This window comes from Lissotriton vulgaris, chromosome 5, assembly GCF_964263255.1.
Source record: "Lissotriton vulgaris chromosome 5, aLisVul1.2, whole genome shotgun sequence".
In the NCBI taxonomy this organism is placed as follows: domain Eukaryota; kingdom Metazoa; phylum Chordata; class Amphibia; order Caudata; family Salamandridae; genus Lissotriton; species Lissotriton vulgaris.
In genome coordinates this window covers 1,778,582,865-1,778,598,612 of record NC_141693.1, presented here as the reverse complement: position 1 = coordinate 1,778,598,612, position 15,748 = coordinate 1,778,582,865, and the positions used below count along the sequence as shown (strand labels likewise).

General features: G+C 43.6%; 1 protein-coding gene across 1 annotated transcript in view; it reads left to right on the top strand.

The window, feature by feature from the left end:
• Positions 1–15,748, top strand: part of CNTNAP1 (contactin associated protein 1) — a 347,724-nt gene that overhangs the window by 319,129 nt on the left and 12,847 nt on the right. The window contains exons 21-22 of the mRNA XM_086924095.1: positions 4,343–4,436; positions 14,367–14,597. Coding sequence (XP_086780221.1) covers positions 4,343–4,436; positions 14,367–14,597 — 325 coding nt within the window. The remainder of the gene's footprint in view (positions 1–4,342; positions 4,437–14,366; positions 14,598–15,748) is intronic.

Sequence of the window (15,748 nt, the reverse complement as noted above, 5' to 3'; positions counted from 1 at the left end):
TTAATCCAATAATCATTAAAGGTAATCGGGCCTAGCCCATGTTTGCTATATAGATCATAAGTAGGAGTTCCAACCGGAGGTATCGGACACGAGTCCTCCAGCAGGGAATCCGCACCACAAGGTCTGAAACAACTAAACAAAGTACTGCGACCAGGCATCTTGCACACTAGCCGAGTTTCACAAACTTCAAGGGTTACGGGATTTACCAAGTCCCAGCAAAGAACAAAACCCTCGGTCTTTGGCGGCTGCAGTCGTCAAACAACACAACAAAGTACGCCAGCAAAGTGTCACTGACAAAAACACTTACACAGCGTGTACAACAAAAACACTCGCTAAAGTGTCAACAACCAAGAACCATGGGAGCGACCCACAAATACTTAACTCAAGAATCGATGGCGTCACCAGGAAGGCCCGTCAATCGTCTCGCTATACCAAGGTCTACGCCAAGCGCCAAAACAGGTCTACAGTCAGGGCAGCAGTCCGTCGCAGCCGTCCGGAGGCGGGAATCTTCGCGGGAAAAGTCTTCGGGCCACTTATTTCGACAACAGGATCGATGAAGCGGAGTGCACCTTCCCTCGGAGATTTCACACGAAGTTCCTCACGATCGTCGGGCTTGGACCGGTACCACTGATGCAGCCCAACGTTGGGCGCCAACTGAAGGACTGGGTTCTGTAAGACCCAGCGGTGCCAGGGCACAACACCTGAAACCTTCGTGGGTAACCTGCTCCGGCGTACAAGTCACAGAGACACGGGACACTTCCTTCGGCGTCAAAGATTCAAGGTTTATTTGCTGCAGGGAACACAGAGATCACGACAAGTACACAGCGTGCAACTTGGGGAGACTGCTTCAAATTGGTTCTGTGAATCGCTCCTTTTATACAGTTTTTACCCATAGGATAACATGGTACACAAAAGTTTACAACCCGGTTCCCACAATTATCCCTCAGAGGGGTCGCTTTGGTCACTTTGAAACACATGAGGTCTGAAACATAAGTGCGGAAACATTTGGCGGTTCCCAACTGTAAAAACCCATCTTCCCACCATTAGCAAATTCCAATCAGCAGTAAAACAAATTGAAATAGGATCAAGGACAGGTGTAGAGGAAGACGGAGACAGTGGGGAGGTCGAAAAGGGTGTAAAAGGGGAGGTAACGGGAAACACGAGATGCAGGCATCAAAGGGACGTGCCTAATGGGATGCACGGCTGAGACAATAAGCTTGTGCAGCAAGATGAGCCTTGTGCGGCGCCATCCGCCTTACAGTAGCATCCCCCTCGTCATAAAGACACTTACAAAGAACATGTGTCTTCCGCAAATATCTTGGGAGTCCCAGGGTCGCGAAGCGGACAACGTCCGTTCGCTGGCTACTTGAGGGCAAGAGACAAAATGGATGCCGTATCTAAGATGGAACCCGTGGGTACAGATGAAAAACCCACATAACAAATGAACGGTTTAAGCTAGCACAGCGAAACTGCGCACACTTGCTAAACTCGTCATTTGCGGTTCATAGATACCAGACTCGACCATATTCGTACGAGTCGAGAGCACCACTTATTATTGTCACGGAACCTCACTATGAAATAGGGACCGCAATGGGAACTTCAAAGGCAGTACCTGCTTAGCATGGACTGTTTCAGTCCATGACGTGCAAGTACTGGTGTGCATGCACACAGGGGGACACTTGCTGTGCCCCCCTGTGTGCATCCACATGGCATGAAGCACCAGGGGAGCCTGTAAGGCCCCCTTTGTTTCCTCATCGCAACACTTTTAATGGCAGTTGCACCGCCAGGAAAAGTATGACGGTGAGGAAACTCCTAAAATGCTTGGCAGGCCTCACAAACCCCCCAAGCATATTGCGGCGCCAATGCTGCCACTCCACCGTTCTCTGATCACTGGTGGTTGTGGTGGTGCCAGGATGGCCCAACCGCCCTGGTTCTAATAGGACTGCCAGAAGACCACCACTGCTACGCCCACACAAGTCTGGCGGTCTCTAGAACGCCAGTCTTGTAATAACCTCCTAAATCTTTATCAAGATTCTACATTTTATCCTTTCATTCTCTAGGCCATGTCTCATGTAAATATACATATTGTAAGATGTTTTAATGTATGCATTATTTCGTAATCTGTGCACTGTTTTGCATCATCACTCATCCATAACTACAAGGAACTCTATCAGGTTTGTTATCCTTATCAACTTTTCACTTGTCCTATGAACTGAGAAACACTCTTGATAATGTTTCCCAAATAAATAAATTAATAAATAAATAACTGTCCTTTGAAATGAGTCGATCAGTTGTGTTAGCTTGTGCCCCATCACCATGACTACCACTATAATTAATCCGTGCATTCTTTTGTGAACACTCTCCATGTGGCCTCACATGGTGATTTTAAAGATAGATGAGAGCAGTAAGCAGTGCTTGGCACCAACACTTAATTATCAACAATGGGGCTTGTGACAGTCTGCCACAAGGTGGCGCTGTCTAAGTAATTTAAAGATGCCCCAGCAACGGTTAATTATTGAGTCAATATACATGAAAAAGGACTAGTATCTGTAGCCCGAGCCATTCTCTTAGCTTTGGGGGCCTGAAATAGTCCGAATTCTCACACTTGTAGTAGGAGTGTGATGGTTACTAGTTGTGTTGTTACTGTCATTGGCAGCATGGCAGGGGCGATGTGTGGTACAAGCTGCAGTGGCCTCCTGACCGGAGCCCTGGCACTTCTTTTTTTACAAATTAAACACTGGCAGTAGGGCGTCAACTTGGCCCTCTACTATCGCGCATTTCCCCTTTCACTACTGCATTTAGACCTCAGATAAGTAACATGTTTAACTCGTGATTTGAGGGATGAACTGTTGTGTTTTCATTAATAGAAATAAATATCCCCAGATATTTAAAAAAAAAAACTTTGTACTTTCAGTGTGCATAGAATAACAATGCACTTAATAATAACTTGTTATTTTGTATTGTGTTTTGACGGCGGCAAAACACCTCATGCACAGTGAAGAGAGTGCCCACCAGCCCCCCACCGGCAGTGTCATCCCTTGGACCCACCCCCATAGCTCGTCAGAGCCCTGGGTGCAGTTCCAAGGGATTAAAATAAAATTATAATAAAACAGATTAAAAACCAGTTTGTTATCGTTTTATGTAGTGGTGGTGGCACTGTTGACTTGCAGCTCACAAACACAACAACAGTGGGTGCTTCGCCAATTGAACTTTATTAAAACATTGATTCAGGTTTGTAATGCTAATTTCTACTGTATTAGCAGCATAAGCCAAAAAAGTAAATAAATAAATAACAATAGGCTAGACCAATCACTCAAGTCATGAACATGCCCCCCCCCCCCCCCGATGAAGTACATGTTCCCTGATGTGAGTCTAGGCACACCTAGGACCTACAGGGACTACTCAGAAAGTCTGCCTCTTGCAGAATTCATGAAGTGCGGAGGAAGGTCTAATGTGTAGTGCCAGGTTATTCCATGCTTAAAAAAATGTAAGAGATGGCTCGACTGCTGGATCTGATTTTCAGTATGTGTTTGTTTTTGATTTGTGCAAGTAGAAGTCCAGAAGAGCAGAGTTATACGGAAGGCTCGTACATGCAGATGTGATTGCTGAGGTATTCTGGGCCAGTGTTATAAAGTGCCTTCAAAGCGTGGGTGACGAGTTTGAATTCTGCTTATTTGTGAATGAGGGGCCAGTGGAGCTCCTTCAGTAGTGGTGTGATGGGAGTGTGGTGTGGGAGGTTGAGAGTGATTCTGGCTTCCGAATTCTGTATATCCTGTAGCATTCTGGTGTTTTTTTTTGTGATCCTAACATAGAGGATGGTCCCATAGTCCAGTTTTCTGCATCGTGCAGAATATAAGGTTCCTTCATCAGACTGTGGGCTGGGCAGGTGGCTTAACCCCTTGGCTGTGGGGCATTTTCACCTGCTGTGCGGTGGGGAGGGGGGCCGCGCCTGGTGCCGCCGTGCTTGTGACGAGCTCAGCTCGTCATGAGGCACAGTGGAGCTGCACTCATGACGAGCTGAGCTCGTCACAACCACACCCGTTTTGGAACGTTCAGCACAATGGGGAAATTATCCCCGCGTGCGAACGTTCCAACAGCCATGACGAGCTCAGCTCGTCATGAGTGCAGCTCAACCGTGCCTCATGACGAGCTGAGCTCGTCATGAGCACGTAACGGGTTAAACATGGTTTCCATAGGCCATTTTTGGAGCTAGTTAAACTATCTTTATTTCATCAGCTCATTGTGTTCACTTGTGCTTTTTCGAAGCATAGGGCATCTTTGCAGATCATTGGATTAACATGTCTGATGAAAAGTGAAGTGATGACTGCTTTCTGCTTTTCAGGTGGATTATTTTCCGATTGAAGAAAATGCGCTTTCCCTCATCAGCGACCAAAGGCTTGACTCTCCAAAGGCCCTTTTCCTGGGAAGAGTGATGGGTATGTGAGTCTTTGGATTGCGTCAATTTCATGAAAATGTTAATTTTGTAATGCATATCACTTTAATGGATTCTGATAAGAATACGTTTGATTAAAACTGGGGGAAACTGTGAGTTTCATGAAATTATGTAACTTTGCAAAAGCTTTCAATTTACAAAGTGAGTGAAATTACAGGTAAAACAGCTAAAATTAGGCTTCGAGGATGGATCTCCCAAAAACATCCTTCTTGCAATAATGTTTTTACAGCATTCTGGCCCCTCATAATTTCATTGTAGCATCTGTATCGACTTTGTCAAGGGTTGACATCACCATTGAGATCGCGGTGCGATGCAAACAGATATCCTTTTAAAGAGAGCAATTTGCACTGACTTTCCTCTAGTTATGGCAACACAGAAGTGGCGTTGCCAGAATCCTCTCTGTTGGTGAAGGAGTCTACAACTGCAGTTCTTCATCTATGTCTTTAGCTGCTGTCAAGTTATAGTCCTACTTTTATGTAAGTGGTATGCCCAGACGTGGGTCCCTTGCTTACTTTGCCACTGGATTCAAGCTAGCCTCGCTGATTAGGGGTGTTAGCCCGAAACCGGTCCCAGGATGCTTGTTTCCGGTCCAGGGAAGACATGGCTTGACAGTTCGGGCTGGTCTGAGACCATGAGGCCCAGGGTCAAGACTGGTTTGCCTGTAGTTGTATCTGAACTGAGGTGGCAAAGTGAGCTAAAGAATGAGGATGAATTCAACACAGATCTGTGCCTGGGGGTGAGTGTTTGAAAAGTTTCAGCACTCCGTCCATCATCTCCTGATTGCTGACAAGTTGCGCCACCACTTTTATTTCTCTGACATGTCACCGTTTTTGGTTTTGTATATCCTGTCAATCTACTCCATGTTCACTAGTACTTGGTAATCCACACTTGCTTTGGCAGCACAAAGGATGTAGCACACTAATGATTAGAGGCTAACAACTGACCCACAGTTGTAGTATGTCTCAGTGTGTGTCAACCAGAATAACCTATTACAAATCCTTGCTTGACTGCCAGACAGGGTACTGATACTCCAGAATGTCTACATATTTGTGTCTACCACAAAAAAATGTAGATAAACTATTGCGTCAAAAACATCGACTATAAAACATCTACATTGCACGCTGAGAAGCAAAAACATCCACAAAATATTAAAGCATCACAAAATATGTTATAACATTTGTTTTGTAAAAACAAAGTACTATGTCTGTTTTTGCTTACCACTATATAGTCCCCATAATCATTTTCACACATTTTAAATGTAATATGTAAAAATGAAAAACATTTTGACAAAAAAAGTCTACAGGTTACAAAATACTTTTTTTAAATATCCTTTTTTCATTTCAGTAAGAATATATGGCATAAATCAGTGCAATAATGAAATGACTGATTGTCCAGAATGTTAAAGACAAAAGTGATTGCAAAGTAAAGTTCAATAGACTTGGTAAAATACACAATATCTTATAAGTACAAAACAAGGAAATTAGAGTCTTTTTTCCATATCAATTTGTAGTGTTGTAAAATGTATATACATGTACAATATGATGGATATTCTAGATAAAAAAACACTAATAATAATCATCCAAAGAAACCAAATATAAGAGAAAGAGGAGGGAGAATCTCTAAGTCTGAGCATTGTCTGATCTGTAGTCTTACTCAAGCGGGTCAGTGTCAATGAGGTAATTAGAAAGGAGTTCTCCAATTCAGATGTCATAGGAGATCAAATCTAGGAACAATATGGTGGTTTGTTTTTCTGATGATCAATGTCAAGGGCGCCTCACAGTTTTCTGGAAGAAAAAGTTATTGGGCTTTCTAGAAACGTGTGTTGTCAGCAGCTCTAACAAAGCATAACTAGGCCCATCAATTATGAGAGGAGATATTTGGTTAACTATTCCATTCAGAGAGTATCAACTTGATTCCGAAGGCCAAAATAAGGTCTATAAGTTGGAGGTCGGTAGGGGACAAACTGGGTATAGTAGAAGCAGATTAGATGCCCAAAATAGCCGTGGCAACGTCAAAATCTACGGAATATATCCGACTCGGCGATGCGGCAAGTGCAAGGTAAGTGGTTTTATTTATTTCTTATTTTAATTTTACCTATTCCGTCATCTGTCAAGTTCGATCCACCCTGCCCCACCGCTCTTACCTGTGCTGGCTGCACCTGCATCAATCCTTACTGATGCTCGTGGGTTAGAATACAATATCATTCTAAAAAATTATTTGCCCAAGTCTTAACAAATCTATCTCTCTATCTAGGTCTATCTCAAAAGGAGTGCCTCAAGGTTCGATACTTACGCACATTCTCAACACCATTTTTGAGCACTAAATTAAATAAAATAGCTTCACATTACTATTTTATTTGCATAAGGGTAGTTTGCATTCTGCAGCACTGATTCCGAGTTTATTCAGGAGGTGACATTTCAGGTCTCTTTTGAAGCCTGCGAAGGAGGGGTTGCAGTGAAGGTCTCTGGGGCTGGAGTTCCAAATGCTGGGAGCATTACCTGAAAAAGAGCGAGCCTGGGTGGTTTTCCTTTTAAGTTTCAGAGACACCGGTACAAGAGCTTTGGTGAATCTCATAGGTCTGGCACTTCCTGCTCTTGTGAGTTTGTTGTCTAAATAGTCAGGGGAATGAGAGTTAAGTGCTTTTTGGGTGATGCAAGCATCTTCGTTCGATGGGAAGCCAGTTTAGGGACATGAGGGCAGGTGTGATTTGTTCATACCGTTTACAGTCTGTTATAATCCGGGCTGTCATGTTAAGTACTGATCTGAGGGCGTGAGGTGAGTTTTCATGGATGAGGGGAGTATAGCGTTCCCATAGTTAAATTCAGAGAGGACCAGCGATTGAACGATCCATTTGAAATGGTCCGATGGGATGAATAGTTTCATTTTTTTAGGTGTTTAAATGTGTAAAGCGCTCCTTTGTTTGAGTTTTCTATATGGTCCTTCAGTGTCCAGGGTAAAGCCTAGGGATTTAACCGAGGTGGATAGAGTGAGCAAACAGTTTAGTTCTTTGAGGTCAGTGATCCAGCCTTGCATTGGGAGGTGGTTACTTTTGGGGGAGAATAGAATGATTTCCCTTTTATTGGGGTTCAATTTTAGATGGTTGGAGTAAAACCAGGATTGAATTTTACTCATAGTGATGTTAAGATGTAGGATGCCGCTGTGTGATTTGATTTTGTAGTAGAGTTGCGCGTCATCAGCGTAGAGGTGATATTTGATCCCTGCTTGTTTCAGGATGATAGTAAGGGGTTCCATGAATGGGTTGACGAGTGAGGGGGAGAGTATTGAGTCCTGGGGACACTAAGTGAAACAGGAGTTGGATTTGAGAGGCAATAATTGATTTTGATTTGTTCTGTTCGATGTTGGAGGTAAGAAGTGAACCATGTTAGGACTGGGCCATTGAAAGCAGAGCATGTCTTCAGAGATTCCGTTAAGGATGCGTAGTTGACTGTGTCGAAAGCCGCTGAGAGGTCCAGTAGGATGAGAAGGCAGGCATCTCCATTCTCTAAGGAACAATGTATGTTGTCAGCAATGTTGAGCATGGCGGTTTCTGTGCTGCAGCTGTACCTGAAACCAGATTGGAAGGAGTCAAGTAGGTTGTATTCGCCTATGTGACTGTCGATCTGCTGTAAGATGCATTTCTCCATGCTTTTAGCAAGAAACTGGAGGTTGGAGATAGGTAGAAGGCTGTTGGGATCATTAGGGTCTGCCGTGGGGTTTTTGAGTATAGGTCTGATTTGACCTAGTTGAAGGGAATCCGGTACGCACCCTGAGGCAAGGTAGGTATTAATGATTTCTGTCCAACACGGGCGATGATGTGGTTTAGGTTATGTACTAATTTTGCCGGGAGAGGATCTTTGGTGTGTGAAGTCAGCTTTAATTTTGCGTTGATATTAAAGACTTCTAGCACAGTCATGGGTTTGAAATTTGTCCAATTGGCGTTACTTTTCAATTGAGTGTTAAAAAGGTTGTCCTCTGTTCCAATTGGTGTTGATTCATTATTGAAAGGCTCGGGTGGCTGAGTTGTCGTGGATAGAGGAATGTCTTGAAGCGAAATAAGCGAGGAGGAAGGGCAGTGACTTGAAGGAAGGATTGATCAATTGTAGCGAGTTTGTCTGTGAAGAAGCTGGCAATTTCATCACATCGTTCTTTGAAGATAATTATTTTGTGTGGGGCAGATGAAGTTTGTCTTTTGACAATGGTAAAGAGGTCTCTGGGCCTATTCTTTGCACGGTCAAGTTGGATACGGAAGAAGGAGGATTTTTCTCCGTAAATGTGCTTCTTGTAAGCTAACCTAGCCTAGCAGTTCTAAGGAGAGTTAGATGTCATGAAGTGGGGTTTTGTCTCCAAGTCTTTTCTGCTAGTCTAAGTTGTCTTCTTCCGTTGTTGAAATCATAGTTGAACCATCATTTAGATTGGATTGATCTTTGTTGTTTTAGTTTGAGCGGTACAGCTTGGTTGAGAACTTCAGTTATCGTCTTATTGAAGTGGGCAGTGAGCTCATTTGCGTTTTGAGGGTGCCAAAGACGTTGAAGTTGCACACAAATTTTTGACTCAAGTTCAGTTGCAGGGACACATGTTTGAAGTTTCTGGTCCACAGCATAGGTTTGTTTTTTGAGACCGAAAGAGGTTTGACAATGGTGTTTATGTTGAATAGTATGAGATGGTGGCAGCCACGGCCAGTGGAGGAAGTTTCGGTGGGGCGGAGAGGCGGGGGAGGGGCAGGACGGGGGGGTGCTAAAAACTGGAGTATGGATAATTGAAGGTACGTAAACAATTTAATAAATAAAACGAATTTCGTAGCGCACCCTGCATCGCATTTTGCGATGCAGGGTGCGCTACGTCTGATAGCGCTAGGTCTGATAGCTCTTCAGCGAAGAGTGGGCGATCACCAGGCAGCCGGTAGATAGCAGGCAGTTTAATAGGTGGCAACCTTTGTCATTAGGTTCAACGCTGAGGTATTCAAAGGTTGAGCATTCAGCATTCTTTAGAATGGAGAGTTGCATTTTCTGTTTGTTGGATTATGGTTAGGCCTCCTCCTGTTCTATCAGTCCTGTCATGTCTATTGATGGAGTACCCAGGCGGAGTAAGTAGGTCAAGAATGGCAATCGAGTTTTGGTAAGGAAAGCAATGTCAATTCCCTCACTGAGGATGGTTTCAGCTATCTCAGTAGCATGTTGTGCTGCCGTTCTGCAGTTGACGAGCAGGCAAGAAAGAGGACTTGGATTATCCTTAGCAGATTTAAGGGTATGGATGGTGATATTTAATGCAGGAGGGCTCGGCGATTTAGGAATTACATGGGTTCTATTTAAGCCCACTATTACTGGGATGGTGGAGGTGGGGAAATGGTCAATCACCTGGATCTTAGGGAGGTAGGATTTGCTAACAGCATTCAATTCCAGAGCGGAGAGAGGGCAGTGTGCACAGTAAGGCTTATGGGCCCACCCAGCAAAAGGGACTGGCAGGCCAAGGGGGGTAGAGGAGTTCGGAGAACTTGTAGGTGAAGTATTGTAAGTGGAAGAGTGGGCCGGGGTGTTCTGGTTTAAGAGATCCTGTCTATTCTAAGGTACGCTAATTCTGTCGCTAGGGAGTTGAGTTTATGCTCCATTCAGTTCAGAATGTGTGCAAGAAATTTGGAGGTGCATCCCGCATTGAGTGTGGGGGTAGACGCAGTGAGATCTGTGTAAAAGGGAGAGGGGAGCACTACATTATGGGGATGGTTTGTGTCATTGAGACTAGGATTGGAGCTAATCAGGGTGAGATGCTTAAGGTCTGCCTTGTGAAGGAGGGGGTGTCGGAAGAGTAATTCGTTGATGATGTTCTCGGGATAGGTGACTCTTCGCACTGATTGCAGTGAACCCCTTTAGTTGCATAGTAAATGAACGTTGAGGTGAGAGCAGGAGGTGACCATCTAGAAGGCAATTGTCTTGGGTGAGTGTTGGAGGGGAATCTAGATTGTTGGTTGTGTCTGGTGAAAACCGAGCATTGGTGAGAGTCGTAGAATATGCAGTCAATTCTGAGTAGGGGGGCAGGAAGCTGAGATTGTCCCTTGTCAGTCTGAGTAGGGTAGGGGTACCACTAGGAGGATGGGTATAAGCTCTAGGATTCGAGGAGGTGGGACTGTGAGAGGGGCCCGCGATACTGGGCAAGGCATGTGATTTATCAAGGTCAGTATTAAATAGGTTGCACGATAGGGAGGGCACAAGAGAAGTCGTTATGGAGGGCATGTGTCGTAGGGTGTTGTAGGAGGTAGTAAAGTTGATAGAAGTGATTAGGTGGGTCCCTGATAAAGATGGAGGATTCCTAGGAGTCAGAAGGTGGGACAGTTCAGCGTGTATGAGTTGTGTAACGGGGGAGAGAGGCAATTGAGGTGTTTGGCCGAGTTCTGTGAGCGAAGTGGCCAATGTACGGAAATGTCTATCGAAGATGTTGAGGTGAGGGTCAGTGGCTTGTATGAGTATATTACCAGTGCTATAGATAGATATATCAATTTCCCCTTTAAAAGAAAGGGAGGGGAATGTTGTCAGTTTTATTACATGCAGAATTTTGATTGTTTTAGTGCTGGAAGGAGGAGAAGGAAGATGTTTTTCCATTTAGCCAGACGTTCCGGATAGAATATAAAGTCAGTTTTCTTCGTGTCATGAGTCAAGCTGTGGTAGATATCTGCTATTAGAGTTTCCTGGTGGAGTTTCAGTAGTTTATGTTCGAGATTTTTCTTAGCGTTCTTTGAGATATTTATCGGACACATGATGCTCCACGAGTTAGGGCTATAACTCATGAGCAATGTCCGGGGGATAGTGGGGGTGCTTTGCTGGAGACATGTTTGTTACAAGAATAGTATAGTTACAGAATTATGTCTGGAAGTCTTCTGTTAGAACGTCACACTGGAAGGGGTTGTCGCTAAGTGTATGATAGAGCTTCAAATTATATCTGATCATTAGGAAAAGTCAAAAATTGGCCTCACAATAACTTTTTTCAGTTAGAAGTACTTCTGCCGAAATGCACATCTGTGACGGCTGAAGATGGAGGGTTAATAGGAACCATAAGGGATTAGAACCGGGTGGGGGCAGTGAAACCTTCGTTCGTTACAGTTATAAAGCCAATAGTTGATATTGTAGTGTTATATAAGTGTTGGGGCAGTGGAACACAAAAAGTACTGTTCATTTATGGCCGACATTTTAGTAACAGTAGAATTCTTCCTTACAAAATTGGTTAGGAGTCTTTCTTCAGTTTCAGAGAATTGTGACTGCCAAGGATAACAAAGTCTTCCTCAGTTTTTAAAACCTGTGCTTGGTAATTCCTCTGTCCCTTACACTTGGGTTGCAGATTGCCATCTTGGGAAGCCAAGCCTGTAGGTAAAGTGGAAGGGAGGTTCCCAAAATGGAAGGCAGGTTGGGACCCCAATACATAGCACTTCGACCCAGGGGAGATCACCAGAGAAAACACTCCTGCGTCACGAGCCACGGCTGGCGCTGAGCGATTCAGTCACAAAAATTATCCCCTGAGAAACATCCAATCTAGAAACGTCTTTACAAGCCCTTTGTGCTGCCAGTGTGTTATATGTAATATGGAAAAAGTGACATACCGGCGGTGAAAGGCCCCCCAGTGATTACTGGCTGCGCTAAACAACAAAGAACTCGTAATTACGACCCCTGCTCAAACGAGGGCAACGCCGACTACTATAATCAGGGCCTATGACTTTAGGAACTAGCACATTGTAGATAAGGGTATTCTTTTCGGAAAGCCATTTCTCTTCATGGTATTGGACAATAATTACTTATCACAAAGAGGAATGATAAGGTAGAAAGCACAGTGTAATTGGTATCTGAAGGTAACATCAGCCAGGATAATTTTCAGTCATTTTTTGAAGGCGGAGTAGCATGAGGGAATGTTAAAGAGATTGTGTTAGGAAGTTCCAAATCGTAGTGCACCTTTCATAAAATATTGTACTAAAGTGTGCTGTGTTTTTAAGGTTGTATATTGATAGGGGGTTTACCCAACTATAGTCACTGGGACCTGGGCTAGTTAAGTATTCAAAGGAAGGGGTCCCAGTATAAGTAGGACAAAAATAATGAATAATGATGAGGAAAACATAAATCACAAAGACAGTGAATCCATCCAAACTGTTTTATTCACAATGGGAACGTATATTGAATATACTGAATATTAGAACAATAAATAGGTTGTTGAACAGTGCCCCAAGAAGGGAGGGAGGGTGGGGATTACATGATCGTGTGAGGATATAGTGATGGAGGGGAAAAATAATTTTTAAGTGACTGTACAATTAACCAATAGAGACCATTTGGTTGGCAAAGTTACATATTATGTACAAAACACAAGACCATAAGTTCAATTGAAATGTCAAAACGGAGCATACTCCACATTGTTCAATTAATGAAACATTAGGGCGTGAAGTTGACGTTCAAAAACAGGCGGTTGTCGACGTTTCGACCCTCATAAATACGCAGGTACTAGTGCTATCCTTGCAGTGGGGTCTTCATCAGTTTTTAAGGTTGGCACCTCAAGAAACAGGGAAACCGAGCTTCGCAGGGAAAGGGTGGTTTGAAACCAAGTTTATTTGTCGGATTTATTGGTGGGCAATGCTATACGTATGGCTTGTGAGTTACATAGCCATTGTAAAGATGATCCTAGCTTCAATTAGAAGTTATTGTTACATAACAACGGGTGTAATGTGGTTAATGTTTTTACTTCCTGTAAATAGTGTTGTGGCCATCTGGATGGCTGTTGTGAGTTGTGCAGTAAAATGTTGGGATTTTTTTCTCAGAAAAGAACATTGCATAGACTAATCGTAAGAGTACTAGTAATTGAACTACACTTTTAAATTTGATTGTGCTATAAGCAATTTAATCATTTTGAGAAGTCTCAGGTGAAACTACGGATTTCTAGATTATTAATATGAACTTGATGCTTCAGTTTGTTGTCAAATATAAAGGTGACTTGGCACAATCAGTAACTAAAGGTGTGCAAATGAAGACATGCATGTAGTCCAGTCATGATTTGGCAGGTGTTTGGCTAAGAAGGAGAGATATCACCAACTATTCTGTTTGGTAGGATTGTGATTTACATATTTAGAGGTCATCCCAGTGCTTAATGTGAGCCAGTGATACCAGTACTCAGCCCCTGCACTTAATCATCATAAACGGCGCTTTTCAGTGAAGAACACATTCATTTACGGGGCAATTAAGCGATTTGCCCCGAATGACAGGATGTTGAGCTGACACCCCCAGCTCAGAAGTCGGCAGCGCTGGCCATTACGCCACATTCCCCTTACTTTCGTGGTTAGTGGTTGCTGGTTCTGTTTTAGGTCGTGGTAACATGAGAAATGGGCTGGTACAAGCTGCCTCCTGACGAGAGCCTCAGCACTTATTTTTTACAAATTAACCACTGGGCCATCCACAGTTGTATTCTGTTGAACATAATGGTTAGACTATAAGAAATATATGTTCATGGTAGGAGCTTTATAGGTAAAGCCAAATATAATTAACAGAAAGATCATGTGAGATGAGTTGTTGTTCCAAAAGGTTTGTCAAAGGGAGAGGGCGCATGTACCGAACCTTGAGGTACTCCTTTTGAAAGAGGCCTGTGGTTTGATAGTTTCCAATTTTTAGTAGATGAGATAGATTTTTTAACTAGAACAGGAACCATGACAGAACCATCAATACCCACACTGTTTTAGCTCTTTACACTTTAGGTTCTCCTCAATGTTCATAAAAATTGAAAACTGTAAAGTAAAGATTGTGACCTAATACTATATCTTGAAATGTGTGACCAGATGGAGACTGCAGCAACTCGTGCTATAGATAAACTCGGCTGAAATTCATGTGGTGCAGATAAAAATTAGCTCAATAGAAATGAGCAAGTTGTGATTTTTTCTGCATATACTTTTTTTCTTCAGAAACCGGCTCGATTGACAGGGAGGCACAGAAGTACAGCTCCCCTGGTTTCTCAGGCTGCCTGGCCGGCGTGCAGTTCAATAATATCGCCCCACTCAAAGTGTTGTTCCGGCCCTCCAACCTCTCAGGGAACATTCGGGTAAAAGGAGATCTGGTGGAGTCCAACTGTGGGTCCATGCCGATGACCATTGTGGGTACCCCTCCAGAGCTGGATCCTTGGTATACTGGTCCAGGTAAGAACAAGGGTCTCTGTATGGTCTTGTCACAAACGCTGTGTGTGCCTGCACTCTCACTCCCTCATCAAATGACTGGACATCTGTATGTTTAGATGAAGAGATTTCCCCATGGCAATATGACAGAACGTTTATTACGTTTTATTTATTCAGCCTTCTGTCACACATATATCTAAATTGCCTCGAGGTTTGAAAGAAATGAAAAAGGTGGGAGCAGGCGGAGCCTAAAGACTTAGAACATGTTTTCAACTGTTTCCTGAAAGTGAGGTGATTGTCAGTGTATTTCAGGTGGACAGGGAGGCTGTGTCACAACTAAGACCAAGCAAATGAAAAGCATCAGTCTTTTGAGGTTGTTAGGCAGTAGGGGCCTGGAGGTTGCATTTTGTTTTTATTTATTTTATCATGAAGGTAAGTCAGGGCTGAGCCTTTGAGGCCTTTGTAGGTGATACAGCGGATCTTGAAGGCGATTCTGTCTTTGATTGGTAGCAGTGGAGGTTTCTACATTGGTGAGTGATATATTGGGCTATCCTCAGGCCATGTATGAGACAGAGTTTTGTGATTTTTGTTTATTGACTTTAAAGGCTGGCAAACCATAATTTAGAGTGGTGCAGTAGTCCAGTATGGAGATTACAACAGTGCCCACTACAGGGGTGTGTTGAGTTGTGGGGATAAATGTGAGGTGTTTTTGAGCACCCTTTTTTGATGACAGGTTCATTTAACCACTACTCCAATTTGGGGGTGATGTTTGAATCCCAGAATGTGCTCTAGTTTCTCTCACTATTTTTAATACGCATCATCTCTTTGAAAAAAAGTGGTGCGTGTCTCTCATGCCGAATTGATTCAGGAGGTTGAGAGGATCCTAGGACCAGGATGTTGGTCTTGGAGCCATTGGGTTGTAGGCTGGGTTGGCTCATCTGTGTTGCAGGTGATTTGAGACCACTGGATACATTATCAGATTAGTTCTTGGTATCTTTCACTCTTAACCCCTTCGATGCGGATGACAAAGCCAGCTCGTCATGGGCGTTACCTGCGCTGCGCGCATGACGAGCTGGCTTTGTCACGTAACCCGCGAATTTCGAATCTTCAGCGCGCAGCGAGAAAACCCACTAGCGCGCATGCGGTTAAACTTGAGTGTCTTCAACACAAGAGTG